We start from the raw sequence: 15914 nt of genomic DNA, 5'->3' as shown, positions 1-15914 counted from the left end.
CGGGGAGGTGCCCGCGCTCCTCGGGTCCTCCCCGCGGCGGGACGGCGCGGCCCTTCGCCCTGATCGCTGGCAGCACCTGCCCGCGCCGCAGGTCCCACCCGCCCACTCTTAGGAAATCACTTGCAGGTTCTGGTGGGTAATTCCCCGAAGTGAGGCAATCCAGGCAGGAGCCAGCGAGATGCACGCAGCCCGGCACAAACCCGCATCGTCCCGCACTCGGGTGAGCTCCGCAGCTCCAACAGCCGACAGAGCCCCGCGGGGTGCAGAGGCCGGCCTCTGCCCCCACCCCGTGTCTGGGTGACACACGAGTGTTGCACGGTCACCCTCATGCACAGAGATCACACCCCGGCTGTGCTGGACATGACGGCCCGTGTATGAAGGGTGACGATTTGGCATCGGACAACCTGCATGCAGCTGAAACGCTGGGTGAAGGAGCAGAGGAGCCCCGGGCCGGGGGCAGCGCAGCTCCAGCAGCAGCTTCCCCAGCAGGACTGTGCGTGCGGGGCTGGGCTGCGGTCACAGGGCTGCGGTCACAGGGCTGTGCTGGGCCCCCCTCACCAGCACCTCCACGTTTCAGCCAGACTCATTCCTCAGCCACACACCCTCTACTTCTGCACCTTCAAGCAGGGAAGTGTCTCATGATGACTTCAGCTGACCAGATCTGCTGCATTTCATGAAAAAAGGCAATTCCTCTGCAGCTGTGGAGGCCCCGAACGCTGCTCAGGGGCTGCAGCAGCCTGCTCCTGCCAGCACACACCATGCAGTGCCACGGGCCCACGCATTATGGCACAACTAATCCAAGCGTGGATGCTCAGCTCCACCCCACGTCGAGCTGCCGGAAGGGTCAGCTGCAGTGCAGATCACAGACCTCACCATCACAGACCTCACCTTCCCAGAAGCCAGCTGGTGGCTTCCCGCACTGAACTGCCGCACCCAGAGGTCACACAGCACCAGTGCCAGGAATGAGAAGCCGCAGCAGCACCAATTAGATGAGTTAAAGATGTAAAGTACACCTGGATTCTTACTGTGGCTGAGCCAGCTGGAGTGCCCTTTCCAAAAATGATGTAATTACTAGAAAAACAAAGATAATTCCCTTAACTCATTATTGCTGCAGACCAGTCTGCTAGGCTTATCATTTCCCCCAAAAGAAAAAGCAAGGATGGGAGATGTCATCTGGAAGAACTGAGGCAGGACAAGTGCTCTACAAACAGGAGCAGCTAGCAGGACTCACACTTTTCTTCTTGGAGCTGACATCTGCATGAGTCAGACTGGGATTTAGTGTACACTGTAAAATCACTTAAGAACAGGTATGTCCATAAAGGCTGAAGAAAATGACAAAGTAGCAATAATTACAGATATGGAAAGGGACCACCATGGCACAGGACAGGTCAGTGCTGGATCAGCAGCTAGTTAGATTTTGGCCTAACGCCTTTGTAGCAGTCAATCAAAAGAAGCTGAGTGACATTATCCACAGAGCACACTTGTGTATCATCTCCTAAGGGCAGGAAGGATGCCCACCAACCTCCTCAGTACTTTTTAGGCTGGTGGGTATCGACTAGCCTGACTGCTGCCACCCATCTCTTCAAGCACTCCATTTGCAGGCAGACACCTCTGCTTGCACTTAGATGTGCATTTTCACCCGCAACAGTGGTTCTGCACCCCACCAGCCGGGAAGCGTCGTTACCCGGAGCACACGCAGGGTGTAGTTCACTAGTGCAACGGGGCCTGCTGCAGAGTAGCCCTGTGCTCACAAGTGTGTGCTTAAAGGGCTCCCTGAGAGCTTTAAATGTAACCAACAGACTTCTGTGATAGGCGGTGTGGTGTGTTCAACCATACAACATGCACTGACTCATGGCAAGTTAAATACATATTTATAGTTGCATTTCTTTTAAGTCCTGCAATGACAATATATTATGACCTCAACAAAAATGAAGAGAACCAGTGTTTTCTACAAATCTGAGAGGGTGCGTGGGGAAGTCTCTCTGCAAAGGAATGAGTAACTGAGTATTTGGAAACCATGAATCAACTCACACAATCCAAGATCTGAGCATTTAATAGAAGTGTTGATTCCACTACCACATGATTTTTGCCACTAGTATGGCAAAGATAACAGACACAAACAACTGATAAAATTTTTTTTTATTATTCACTTTTGAATTCTTTTACACTTTCCTGATTATTTTGTGTAAGGTGAAACTAGAACTGTTTAAAAGACATACACAAATCTAGTACATCAATAACCAGGTATTTCTTTTTGCTATACTATTCTCACAACCACGTGTGTGCTAGGCAATATAACCGTCACAGAAGCAAACTTTAGGCAGAATACTGGTCAGTAAAAACAAAGCGAAAAGAGCTACCAGATATACAGACAGGCTCGGTTCCACATTCACTACTGCATTTATCAAGCGCCAAGTATTAACTGCACAATTTGTTCAGCTAGTAGAGGGGAGTTTTAAAATCAGTGCATGAAATTCTCTTCAGCAGACAGATGGACAGACAAACAGATGGATCCTATACCTAAGTGGAATGTTGAAGGTATGGGGATGATACCGCGAGACTGATAGGTGACTATTCCTAATCTTTTCCACTGCATTATTCACGCAACTCTTACTAGGTTTTATTTAATGGGACATGTTTGAAACATAACTAGGTGAGGACGTTTGGAGCTCAAATATTACAAGTTACAAGCGTTACAAATGTGTAGGTCTGCATTCCAGTACAATAAATGGGAAATCCTGAATATTTGAGCCAGATCCCAGTACTACCAAAAAATGGCAGACAGGAGCTGAAGACTGCAACAGCACTGGCAGCTCTCAAACATCCAAGAAAGAAACCTGTCCTTGAGCAGGCTCAGGCCTCACCCACCATCCTGACATCACCCACAATCAAAGAAAGGATGACGCATATGTGGGAGTCCAAAATTGCTTTAATGGAGTTCAAACAGCTGAGAGGGTCAAGGATGAACAGAGTCCAATGGGAGAAAAATTTCTATAAAGTGAACTTAAAGATGGCTCAGTGGATTACTTAAGAAGTTTTCAGGATAAATTCAAAACGGGAATACCATGGAGATTTCAATTCACCTAAGAGCAAAGTAATGCAAAAGTGGCAGATCACTTCATGCTATCATCCAAACTAATAAGGCCATTCAAAAAATTGAATCTTCTCCTATTGCAAGTCCATGGTAGTGAACCAAGAATTCTCACTACTGAAGAATATCTAAAAGTATAATTAGGTAAGTTATTGCTGTGGGAGGGGCTTTAGTCATGCATGTCATATGAGCATGAAAGCACTTTTAGAAGTCAAATCCCAGTCATCTGCCAGTGTAAAGAGTTTGGAAATCAAGCTGCTAACTCCCCCGTTACCCTCCTCCCCAAAACAAACCCCATCCCCAGAAAGACAGGATTGACAAAGTGAGCTTTTGACTGAAAGCGGTGCCTCAGACTTGGTTACAAATGTCTACAGAGTGTGCCTGTTAAACTAATTCGTAGCAGTGTTACTAACTGGAATGCCATACATTGGATTATTTTCCTTCCATGCCCCAGTGTCACAATAGAATCTCTATAACTTTCTGTACAACTTTACAACAGAATTGTACTTCGACTATTTTGGTGCCAAATTAAGCTTGCCAGAGTCACATAATTGATGTCTACTTTTCTACCAATAAGAGTTTTGCAAAGTCAATTGCAATCACAAAACCCATAATCACAGTGTTCAGTTAAAAATATAAACACGGTAATCATAACTGTAAATGGTCATAATAGGAAAGTTCGGAATGCCATTATAATAACCGACCTCCGCTTTAAGTACACAAAACACCAACCAACCGTTTTTAGCCCACAGACAGTTTTTGCTACGTTGAGGTTGTGAAAGTCGATGTACTATTCTTTTTGCTTGTCGCACAAAGGGATATATGTGTAGGATACAGGGTGACATTGAACATATAGTGAAGCGTGACAGCCATTAGTTCTCTCCCTCCCCAGCATCCCCTTCATCTCCCTGGTTTTCCGACGTCCATAGCTGTAAGGAAATACAAACACATGTTTATGCTGAAAGCACGCAGTTAGTTACACTTGTCAGGAAAGGGAAGACTGCATAATAAGCAGTGGCTGTGCAATCTTCTCAGCTAAGAGCAATACAGAACTGATCTTAACAGTAAAGCTAAAGAATAATGAACTAGAAAATGAGAACAAGTAAAAAGCAGCATGAGTTTACAAGCTCAGCATAAAGCTGGCTGTTGAGAACAGACAAACCCCACTTTGTGTTACAAAAAAGCTGACTTTGTTACAGCTATTGTACAGTAATTTCTTGTTTAAAGAGGCAAGTCCGGTCTGGTTACAAAAAGCAGTGCAGTTAAGACATGCAGTTAATGTTCAGAAAAGGCTTTTAATGGCACAGAACTACATGCAAGTCTTCAGACACCGAGTGCCACAGCGGAATCCAGCAGCCTAAAGAGGTAACAGCACACAGTGCAGCTGTCTGCTCTGGGATACTTACAGTGAGGTTGTCCCTAAGCAGCTGCATGATCAGAGTGCTGTCTTTGTAAGACTCTTCATTCAGCGTGTCCAGCTCTGCTATCGCCTCATCAAATGCCTAAAACCATGCAAGACAAAGTACTTTCACACTCTGCTCTCTGAATTCACTTCTGCTTACACAGAGCTTACAGATTTGCCACATTACTATTCAAATTCTGTGATAAAAGCTTCCAGTATTTTATTTTCCAACAAGAGATGTAAACCAAAGTGGGCACCAGATCACTAGATAACCAGCAGGAAAACATAAGTCTTTAGAGGGGTTCAGATTAAAGCCCAGAAGAACTTTACTACCATGCCAATACCAAATACTGAAGAGTCAAGCGTACTCTCTATCATTCCACAGAATGATTCCACAGCCTGAAGCTGGATTTAAGAACAACACCTAAAAGCAGTAATTTCATTAAAAATGAAGGCCTTGCTGGTTTAAATTGGCATTAAGAGACAGTCACCATTAAGGTGAGATATAGATATAGATAGATATATATATATAGTACATAAGTAAGTAGGCAATAAAATGGAAGACAAGGGTTTTTTGATGGTGGGGTGGAAGGTCGTGGATGTCTTTTCAAAACAGCAAAGGAAAACTGGTATGTTCCTAGAGATTAATAAAGCCATTCTTCCCATTGATCTGTTACACATGAATACCCATGCTGCAAGTCTGATAGCCAAGAGCCGAATGAAGAAGTACTACTTCTTCATTCAGGTACTAAAAAAGCAGGAAGAGCAGCAGCATTTTACACAGCAAAACACCACTTCTTGTGTTACTGAAGTGTGCATTAAGAACACAAAGATTCATCTAATGCCATATTATTAAAGTTACTACCAGACAATTTTCACAGATGCAAAAAGCTCCATTTAGAAGGCTCTAATCCTGTTTCAGGGAGAAGACTGAGACAAAAATGGCTAGCTACTTGTTTGGCACAACCCATCACACAAGCTCAATTTGGCCTCTGGAGAAAGAGATACATGTGCAGGTATACAGGGATGTTCGGGGCTATGACTGTAGCCACAAGGACACACTTTATGTATTTGCTAAGTGTCCAAATTTAAATATTTCACTTTAGGAGTGCTAAATTAATCCAAGTGTTTTCAAAATTTGACACAAGCAAATTCTAAGGGATTTACATGGACATAAGAAGAGGCTCTTTGTCTCCCCTTTCATGGCATCAACTGCACTAAGAAACTAGCTTTTCTTAAAGCTGAGTGAGTCTAGCTAACCTACCTGAAAATATACTACAATGAAAATATTTAAAGATGACAGCATTTTTAAGGAATTTGCTATGAAAAAGCATAATCATCTACGAAGTGCTACTGCAACCATGTAATTATCTCCTTAGCCTCCACAAAAATTGGTAATATGAAGAGTCTGCTTACCGTCTTTGCCAGATTACAGGCTTTTTCAGGAGAATTTAGTATCTCATAGTAGAAGACAGAGAAATTTAGAGCCAAACCGAGTCGAATGGGGTGTGTTGGCTGCATCTCTTTCTTGCTAATTTCAAATGCCTCCTGGTAAGCTTGCTGAGAGTTTGCTACCGTTGCTGCAAAAAGTAATTATAATCATATTAACGCACAGTACATCACTGTACTTCCAAGGGGAAGCTATTATATCCTTGGTCTAGACTACTGCAGCATCAGAAATTCATAAAATTACATATGCACAGATGCTTCTTTCAATGTTTTTAGATGTAAAAGCCTACCACTGACTGATCTATTAAGGCAGATAAAGGCCTGTTCAGATAAAGCTTTGAGATACAGAAATTAAGCTCAACACTTTAACAGAGACTTAAAATGAAATTTAGTCAAAATAAATTCCAACCAATCTGAACACACACAAGCTCTACCGAAGTCAAAGTGTACTGGGATTAAACACTCACTTCCAGCCTAGCTGAAGAAGTAGCAGTTGTCAAAAATAAATCCAGACAAAATCATGTGGGGAAGAAGAGGTATCTAAACTACCTATTTAAACTGAAGGAAACATTAGCAGGTAGGTCATTAACTTCATATTTTAGTTTGGTGTTTCAGAGGAAAGACCAACAGCCCCTTCCTAGCTAACGGGTAAAATAAGCTCCAGAATGGCATCAAAATAAGTTTGCAAGACATGAACTACATCAGATACTCATCAAGAATTCAGGCACAGTTCAGCGTTGCTTTAACATTTCAGGATTAATTGGCTTAAGACCCAGTAACCAAATATCCCATATTTGCATGCAGAAAGCTTACAGTGAAGACTTGTGAGCTAAATCCATAGTTTAAACAGAAGATGATAGGAACAAAGCATTTTTCGTGAGAAAAAACACGTTCTCCAGCAAAATGATTTTACACTGCCAAATATGCTTGAGAATCAGTCACTGAGGTCAGAGGCTGCAAGTCAATCCATTTGTCAATCACTTCTATTAATTTCAGTGTCTTTCTCTAAAAGTGACTTGCACTACACCCATCTTCCATACTACAGAGCAGTAGCAAAAAGAAATAAATACTTCATGTTAGGGAAAAAGAGCACAAGTATCTCTTATACTTTATTCTGCTCAGCCCCCAGCAGAATGAGAGATTTCATCACTACTTACTTTGCTTATTGTCCCCAGATGCCACCTCTGAGAGGTATCTGTAGTAATCGCCTTTCATTTTCAAATAGAAGACCTTGCTTTCTGGCTGCGTGGCATTGACAATAAGGTATTTATCCAGGAGTTCCTGAGAAAGGAAACAACACTTTCTTTATCCAAGTCATAAAAACAATGTCTAAACCAGACCCTTCATTACAATGGTAAGCATGAACTGTTAAAACATTAACAATGACTTCTGTATACTCATGTGCTAACCACTTTGTCTACTGCTTTCTAAACTCAGGGAAAAAAAAAAAAAAGGATACTTGTATCCTAATCTCTGGAAAGCAGACAACTTGCTATGTTGAGGCTATCCACAATTCATTCCTGCAGAACCTAATGGCTACCTGGGTTTAAGACTGCAAAGATTTTCTTTGAAATACACTGATGCAAAGCTATGTCCATAACCAAGCCCATGAAAAGCAGCCGCTTGACATTAGCACAAATCTGGTCACTTTTGCTGCCACAAACTTGAATTCTACACAGAGCAGTGAAATTATCCACAACAAACTGATACTATCTGCAACTCCAGCCGAAAATCTGAATAGTGGCACAGTCAGCACATGTGCATTCAGAAAGAGATGCAAAGGCTGACAGTACTGACAGCAACCGCTCCTGACAGATCTTTAGCAAACTGAACAGCAGTAAAAAGAATCCCTCTTATCCAAGTGAAAGAAATAGCATAACCCGTTTAGGGGAAGTAGTACATACTTTCTCCATTCAAAAAAAGTACTAAACAAGACTCAGGACATAAGCATTCATTAATGAGAGAATTTAAATAGTAGGTATTTTAGCAGGACCCACGCCAGTGCCTGAGATTTCATTTGTTTTCATGGTGACCCCTAGTCAGAAGCCTAACGGTCTTCAACACTGCCTTGTTTGCTTTTTTCTATTAATAAAAATAAATGCTCCTTTGTAACAAATTCCCTAAGAAACAAACTAGATGACTTAGGAGCTAGAATTGGACCCAAGTATGTGGCTATGCAAAATTATTCTTCTGCTAAGGTGCTGCAGTGTCTACAGCACTACTAAGATTCCTTAAGCCTCTCTGAAGAACGCTGCAGTACTAACTACTGTTATTTTTGCTGTTGGATTATTACCAGAACATCATTGCAGATATCCTGCAATTCAGCCTCAATTTTCTCACGATATTCTCTTCCCATCTGCTGTTTCTTCTCATTCCTTTCTGTTTTCTGTTCAATGCTGGAAATTACACGCCAGGATGAGCGACGGGCACCAACCACATTCTTGTAGGCAACTGAGAGTAGATTCCTTTCTTCATTGGACAGTTCGTGTCCTTGCTCAGTGACAGCCTTCATAGCAGCAGCCATGTCATCGTAACGCTCAGCCTGTTCAGCCAGTTTGGCTTTCTGTACCAACTCACTTTTATCCATGGCTCTCCTGTAATTAGTGGGGAATAAAAATAGAGAAAAATGTCTCTTGATTGTCTGCACTGTGGAACTTAATGCTGAAGGGTGAAGCAGAACTCAGTCACTCTAAGTGGGAAATCTATCAACTCTAATAAAGTCACATGAAGTGTTTATTTTGAAAAATTTGACCTTTTGCCAAATGTATAATTTCTGTATGTATATGACTAACCACAATCCTCAAGATATATAAGCAGTATTCTTCAAAATGCAGCAAAATTCATACTGGCATTAAGCACAGCACATCAGGATGTTCCCCATGTAAATCTCTCCCCTTTCCTATACTAACCACAGCTCAGCCTGGGAGACACTGCATGTGCTAATTCAGAAACCACCAGTTTTGGTTCGTTTCTTGGGGGTTTTTTTGATTTGTTTTTTTCCCAGTATTACACAACTGCAACTACTTAGGAGCATTGAAGCACTGGACAGCTCCTCCTGACCCTGAAGAATTCTTGCACTACAGGAGATGTTTCTGTGGGTTTAAATAACCCATACCCAGCAAAGCCGTAGCACTTGGAAACCATGGAAAGTACATTTATATTGTTTTTCCAAAAAGCTATTTTTTTAAATACATGCATCAACATACATATAATGGAAAATTCTGTACAGTTAGGATGGCTCCAGTCTCAGGTTTTCAAAACCTTTTAAAAAACACTGACATTCACAAAACCCAAATGGGCCGTGGCCCACGTGATAGTAACTACTGCAAAACTAATTGCTTACATGGGAACAACTTGTTTATCATTTCTGATAATACAGTTTACCAACTGAAGCCAAGAAAAACACATCACATGACCATAAGGCCCCTGAAGAGCTTAAGCATTGAAAAATGAAGTTAGTAAGGAACATGTCAGTGAGGCAGCCTGAGTGTTGCTCACTTCTACAAGAAAATGCTAACATATACTTAACTCAGCCATTGGGCTGCCAACCTTATACTCAGCCACCTAGGGCCACATTCACAAGAGAAATTTAACAAGTTTCTTTGCCTTTACCAAAGTAAGTAGATCTCAATACCTCTCAAACTCTAAGCCACCTCAAATTAATTTGTAAAATTTCTCCAGGTGTATAGGTTCACTTCTGGACAGACCCAGAACCGTTACTGATGTCAGCACTGAGCAATAATGTTCCTCTCCTCCCTAAATCCCAATCAGGACCCCACTGTCCAGGTAAGTTTTCAGGCTGAAGCCTAACCCCCTAAAAACAACTTCTGAAAGAAAAAGCAAAAGATCAAGAGTACTGTAAGTGTCTTTTATAGGCTTCTGTGCATTAGACAAGAATCTACAGTCCTCTTAGAAAAAGCCAACAGGCTCAAAGTGATTGCTGGGGCCTCTTCCCTAGTGCTCTCCTTTGAAGATCCCAGTCTGACAGGCTCCTGATGGAGAACGTCTCGCACACATGGTTCAGATTGTATTTTAATCCAAGTATCACCTAGCACATCGTTACACAGAGAAACCAGGCGCCTATACTAAATTCTCAGCCAGGACAATGAGATGCAGACCTAAATTCCCACAGTGTGAATGAGCTGTTTCAGAGTTCCCTACTGCCCAGAACACAGTCCTAACCACAAAATTATTTTGGGATGAGCGTATTCAATCCCTTCAGCTGAAGGTACTCCACTTCATCAAAAGAAAATAATCACCCAGGATATCAAGTCAAAACATTGTTACTTCACATGAAAGCTCTTGAAGTAAACCCAGCAACCAAATGTCCTACCTTCTATGTATCTGCAAGTCACACTCATTCCTGCTGGTGTTTGATCCTTGGTAGATCTAGCTTAATGCACCCATGCATGTAAAGCACTCAGTAAGGATACGCAACGCTAAAACCAGCCTCCTGGAAAGAGACCTCTTGCAGACTTGTAAGTAAAGTTGGGCTGCAGTTCCGTTCCATCTCAAATACTGCATTTAAACTAGTGGATTTTGGCACCTATTAAAAGGTGACATGCAGACTTCAGATTGAAGCCCTCAACAAGACAGACTGACTGTGGGTAGCAGTGTGACAAGTTCTTCTAAGGCATGATTAATTTGGCTCTGTCTTTCCCCAGAGGCTTTTACCATGGCAATATGCTATGCCATCACTGGCTTCTGCAGACTTATCAAAAGAATAGCTCCTGAGGATGGAAAGGGGTAAGTGGAGTTTGGATGTCACTTTTTTCCCCCAACTCTGAAGTGTATTGTAGTACTGATACACAACAAGCATAAGGAAATCATCAGACCATCCACCACTGAGAGAACCCATCCCACTGTCAAACCTAGTAAACCATTCCCTTAACTCAGCAGTAAATTTACACTATGTGCTTAACGCAGGAAGCTATTTGAGAGTGGCACTTCTCTACCCACTCAGTAAAATTTGAACATGTACAAAGTACACCTGAAGAATGGTTTTTATGTTACAAGAACCAACTTTAAATAACAGGACTTTTACACAAAACAGTTTCAGAGCATTTCTAGCTTCCTCACAGTCTGCATAGCTTCTAGAAGCATTTCTATTGCAGCCATCTTATCTTTTCCTCTTCTTATGGAATGTGAATATTATGTAGAAAAAGCCTGCTTGTTGAAGTCCAGAGGCAAGCAGCTCCAACAGAGTTTACATTTTGCCACTGAAAGGTCAGTTTTATCTTTGAACTGCACTTTGCCAGTAGTGGTCTAATTTGTAGACAAGTCATCCATGCAGAATTCCATTTACAAATATATAGAGTTTAGTTTAGAGATGGCGCAGTTTGTTTTATCAAGCTCACTGACATATTTATCTTGAGATGCTTCACAGCAGTCGGTGGGTTCATATAAGGACACATGAAGGAAATCACAAAGGGAACTGCAAGGGCATAAGGATGTAGTGGATAAAAGATCCAGAAACAGTTTAACATATATACAGGCAAAATACCAGCACAAAGCACTAGAATGTTGTTTCTCAGACAACCTTCCTCAGTAATATGACTAATTTATGCACATCTTAAATGTAACTCCAACTGATTACTGAAGATGGAGTTCCTCAAAACTTCACTGCCTTAGTTTTGACATAAAAATTCAGTACACAGGGGCTTGAGTTGTTTACTTAATCTTAATATCTGTACTGTCAGTAGGTTTGTTATGAAACACAAAGCATTATTCAATAACATGGATTTAACAGAACTTAAATGTAGTTAGAAAATCATTGCCCACACTAAAATATCTGCAGTTGACAGTAAGCCTACCATTATTTTGTTCACAGGGTGCTGCATAAAGGAACACTTAAAATCCTTATTTGATTCTTCATTGCTTACCTTGTTAGAAGCCTGGGGAGAGCTTTGCAGAGCTATGTTGGCTTGAGCTCCAAAAGAGGGAAGTGTTTGCCAGAAGGAAAAAAGATACAAGGAAAGGAGTGATGTTTGAAAAGGCAAAGAAGCAACTATCAGTTATAACTGGTCCCTCCCATAGAGGAGATGAAAGCCACACTCTAACAATGGATCAGTGTGCCACAGTCTGAAACAAGCAAAGCCTACAGCTAAAAATACTCCTAGGCCACAAACAGAAGCCATCTAACAAAGGTTACCTGCAGCTAGGAGCAAAACACACAGAGGTGATGAACAGGAGGCTGACAGGAATGATCTATTCTAGCACTAATGAAGCCATGCCATGTCGGCAAGGGGGAAAGAGGGAAGATGGAAAAAGGAGCGGAGACGTGCAGATCACAGCCATGGAGGAGTCCTGACAGCTGCCCGTTCTAAGCAGAAGATTCTCATATTAGATGCGTTAATACATTTCAAATTCTTAAGACTCTGTCTTCTTAAGAATCTATCAAACCACAACTTAGTAGCCCTCCAAAAAGAAATAGCTGGGCACTATTTCCAATAAGGAATGCCAATCACTCGCCAGCAGTTGCACCTAATAGTAACAGAAGCCAGAAATTTTAATCACCTTAAATCCCACACTAAAAATATAATTTTTGAATTATTTTTTTCCTCTATCTCCCATACAGCTTAAGTTCTTTCAGTCTCTCCTACATATGCAGAATAGCATGTATACAGGTAGTAAAAATTGCAAGTGCCTACTTCCCACCCCCCAGAAAAGCTTTACACCTGTGCATACAAGACTCTGAAACATATTACAAAGCATCAGAGGCAGAGAATCAAAGGCCAGAACCTGTAAAACACATTAATCTAACTGCCTTGCTACTTCTAGTGGAAGATGTGGTAAGAAGGGGATGGTGAGACCATCCTGGGAATAGCACCTTTGGTCACTACACCCACAGATGTTTCAAGAGAAGATGGACACACAGAACTAGAGGTTTACAGCTCAGTACCAGCTGAGGAGTAAAACATACGGATTATGTTCTTCAGAAGACTGCAGGAGCTTGAGAACTACATCCTACTGCTCAGCAGTTACTACATCTGCTTCGTAGCCTTTATTGTTTCCCATCTCGATGAGCTGTTCAGGACAAAGCCAAAACAGATCAGAAGTAACTGTTTAAAGTCTGCAGAAATCAAATGAAAACTGACACTGAAAAAAATACGGCTTATATAACATATTGAACTGACAAGACAATACTAATAAGCCTACGTTGGCCTGAAGTCTGCTGCTCTCGATGACCTGTTCTTCTGATGCTAATTAAGTCATTGATTTTTGTGTACTGCTTTTCTCTTTATGGCAAGCATTAGAATCTATCATACAAACACTTCCACTTTGTAAAAAAATTGGTGAGAAAGCAGTGCAATTACTGGTTTGATATATCGGTCCCTCATGAGTCAGGTAGAGATGCAGGTTAACAGACCTGCTTGCTTCACTGTGAAAATGAATGTTAAACCAGATTTGCTGAAATGGGATGAAATCATACTTCTTGGACACCAACTCTGTAAGCCCATTCAAATTATAACAGGAAAAGCAGCAGACTGGTACAGAATTTGTAGTTCAATCTTCCAACAATACGTGAACATACCTTATTTGACTTCTGGGCGGGCAATTCATTCCAAAATTAAACATTCACATGAAGTAAGTGATATTTTAAATTACAGTTCTATAATTACAAAAAGTAAGAGCTTTGGAGATACTCTTTCTAAAACAAGTGAAAAAACCTTCTCCATAATTCAGGTGCACACATGCTGACACAAGTATCTGCACGATGTTGATGTCATTCACTGTCAAGTAGACATCGCTCTCAATAAATATTCTTTACAGGAAAGGAATCAATTCATCCAATGAAATGCAAGGAACCTTCCTTGTTTTATTGTAGTATCAGGCATTTGATTTTATTAGTTGGGTTTATTTTGGTTCCCTCAAAGGCTACCACGTATTATTAAATAACTGATTAGAAAATGAACATGTCTGGTAAGATCTGAGCAGTGAAATCTTCCACAACTGTCTAGAGCCTGGGTATAACAAGTTCAGTAAACAGACAACAAACATAATGAGGGAAAAAGGAAAATGACTTCATAGTTGTGATATTCTTGCTGACCTTGTGCAGCACATAACTTTAGCCTCCTCTGAATCTACTGATTAAGCGTACACCCTGGCCTTCAGCTCAAATCTTTATGCAAACGTTAAGATAAAATTAACATTCCATAAAGCCATGCCTAAACCTGCTCTGGCCATCTTCTGCCATCATTACTTATTGCTTCCTATAACTGACCAATATAATTTTTGAAGATTACGTTCGACTGTTTTCAATCTCCATAGATGATTATGACATTCTATGACAAGTACCAATAGTGTGTAGGAATACTGATATTGTATGGAAAACAAATTTAATGACAGTAGTCTTGTTCTTTTTAACGTCATTTAAACGGGGGACTGCAGGCTGAAAAGCTCTGTGCTGCTACATACCTATGGCACTTCACACAGGACAGCTGCAGGTGGAGACAAGCACACAGTTCCAAAGTACAATATACTTACATGGTAACACCTTTCTGTTCCAACTAGCAGAATTGTTTTTGGTTAGAGTCCAGGTGGAAATAGTGAGTTATCCCAAAAAATCTTCCCCCAGGCATAAAGTTCATGCCAAACTAATGTATTCATATCACAGGTAAATCACTTTTGTTAATAATAAACTGAGAGTATTTATATTACAGGGTGGGGCAAAAAAGTGTGGCCATATAGAACACACACTACTATAACGCCTAGTCTTCCTGAGATTTATTAGGATACCAAACGGATTAGAGTACTAACTTTTCACCTCATTATTCAAATCATTATTTACTTAACTCCTCCTCATCTGGGTTTATTCACATGCAGTACAAAAAGCTGCATACTGGCAAAGCCATGCTTAGGGAAAAAAAAAAAAAGACAACATCAAAATAGCGGAGATCAGAACATGCGGTACTGACATAATGAGGTTGAGAAAACTGCACTAGGCCCATCTGTGCAACGAGTCTACCACTTTATCGGTACCAATTTAATAAACAAAATATTATACAGGCTGTATTTTTGCAGTCCTTTAATATGAAGAGTGAAGAAGGCACCAGCATTCTTACTTGTTTTCTCTTCTAGGCCAGTTTATGCCTCATTATTATTTTAAAACAAAAGCAAGCTTTTATTTTCATAAAAAAGTACTAAAATTCCAGACTGAGGTGTCCTGCAGCAGTGAATGTGTAAAGACACAAATATTCCTGCAGTCAAACCTAGAAAACCTTACAAATGTTCTCAAACTCTCAGGTATTTTAATGTAAGAATTTAGCTTTTGTGGTGTTGCATGATGCAGTTTGTTTTCCGACCACCAGAAAAGATATTTTAATAATGAAGAATTTAGCTGAAAACAACCAATTTATATTGTGATCTCTGCATTAGATCTCTGTTAGCATTTTGCTCCCATATGCTAACACAGGGACTGTATGCCACTGACATTTGATCATCCCAATTAACATCTGATTATACATCCTCAAATAAAACCCAGCGTTGTTAGCTTTGGGTTACTGCCCAGCCTTTTAGGAGGCTGGGGCTGGCTTGCAGCAACCTTCTTTCCCTCTGGAGTCCTCCCTCAACGCATCTCTATTTTCTAATGGACACAAATGATCAAAATTGGGAAATAATAAAAAAAAAAACCCGCTTCCTTCTAAAGCGTTCACGACATTTCCGTGATCACCGTCGGTCCGACGTGAGCAGGCTCGTACCAGCCGACCCAGACTCGGCACCTCCCCGCTCACGTCGGAAAGGCCCCACGTTTCGGCTGGGCCTCGCGCTCCTGCTTTCATGAGGCTGCGGAGACACCCCAACCTCTCTCCCGGGTTGGGGTCGTGCACGCAGCAGTCTTCGGGAAGAGCAGGCAGGGCTGTGACCGATACCGACCCCGGCGCGGGGGGGGGGAGGGCTCGCCTGCCTCCCTCCCCCGGCCGCCGGGTAGGGCAGCGCTTCGCCGCCGGCCGCTCGGTACAGGTGTGCGCG

General features: G+C 41.7%; 1 protein-coding gene across 2 annotated transcripts; it reads right to left on the bottom strand.

Moving 5' to 3' along the window:
• Positions 1-2122: 2122 nt before the first annotated feature.
• On the bottom strand, positions 2123-15854 carry YWHAB (tyrosine 3-monooxygenase/tryptophan 5-monooxygenase activation protein beta). 2 transcript variants are annotated; one of them, XM_026862244.1, is made up of 7 exons: positions 12865-15854; positions 11825-12264; positions 8236-8536; positions 7100-7223; positions 5910-6073; positions 4498-4593; positions 2123-4020 (listed from the first exon to the last, which is right to left on the bottom strand). In XM_026862244.1, the coding sequence occupies exons 3-7, from the start codon at positions 8527-8529 to the stop codon at positions 3964-3966; spliced, it is 735 nt and encodes a 244-aa protein (XP_026718045.1). In that variant the 5' UTR covers positions 8530-8536; positions 11825-12264; positions 12865-15854; the 3' UTR covers positions 2123-3963. The 2 variants fall into 2 exon arrangements, with proteins under 2 accessions (XP_026718045.1, XP_026718044.1); XM_026862243.1 differs by having other exon boundaries at positions 11825-15854.
• Positions 15855-15914: the final 60 nt, after the last annotated feature.

This window comes from Athene cunicularia (assembly GCF_003259725.1).
Source record: "Athene cunicularia isolate RWA chromosome 20 unlocalized genomic scaffold, athCun1 chr20_part1, whole genome shotgun sequence".
Lineage (NCBI taxonomy): Eukaryota > Metazoa > Chordata > Aves > Strigiformes > Strigidae > Athene > Athene cunicularia.
The sequence above is the reverse complement of the archived record's forward strand: the minus strand, read 5'-3'. Positions and strand labels throughout refer to the sequence as shown.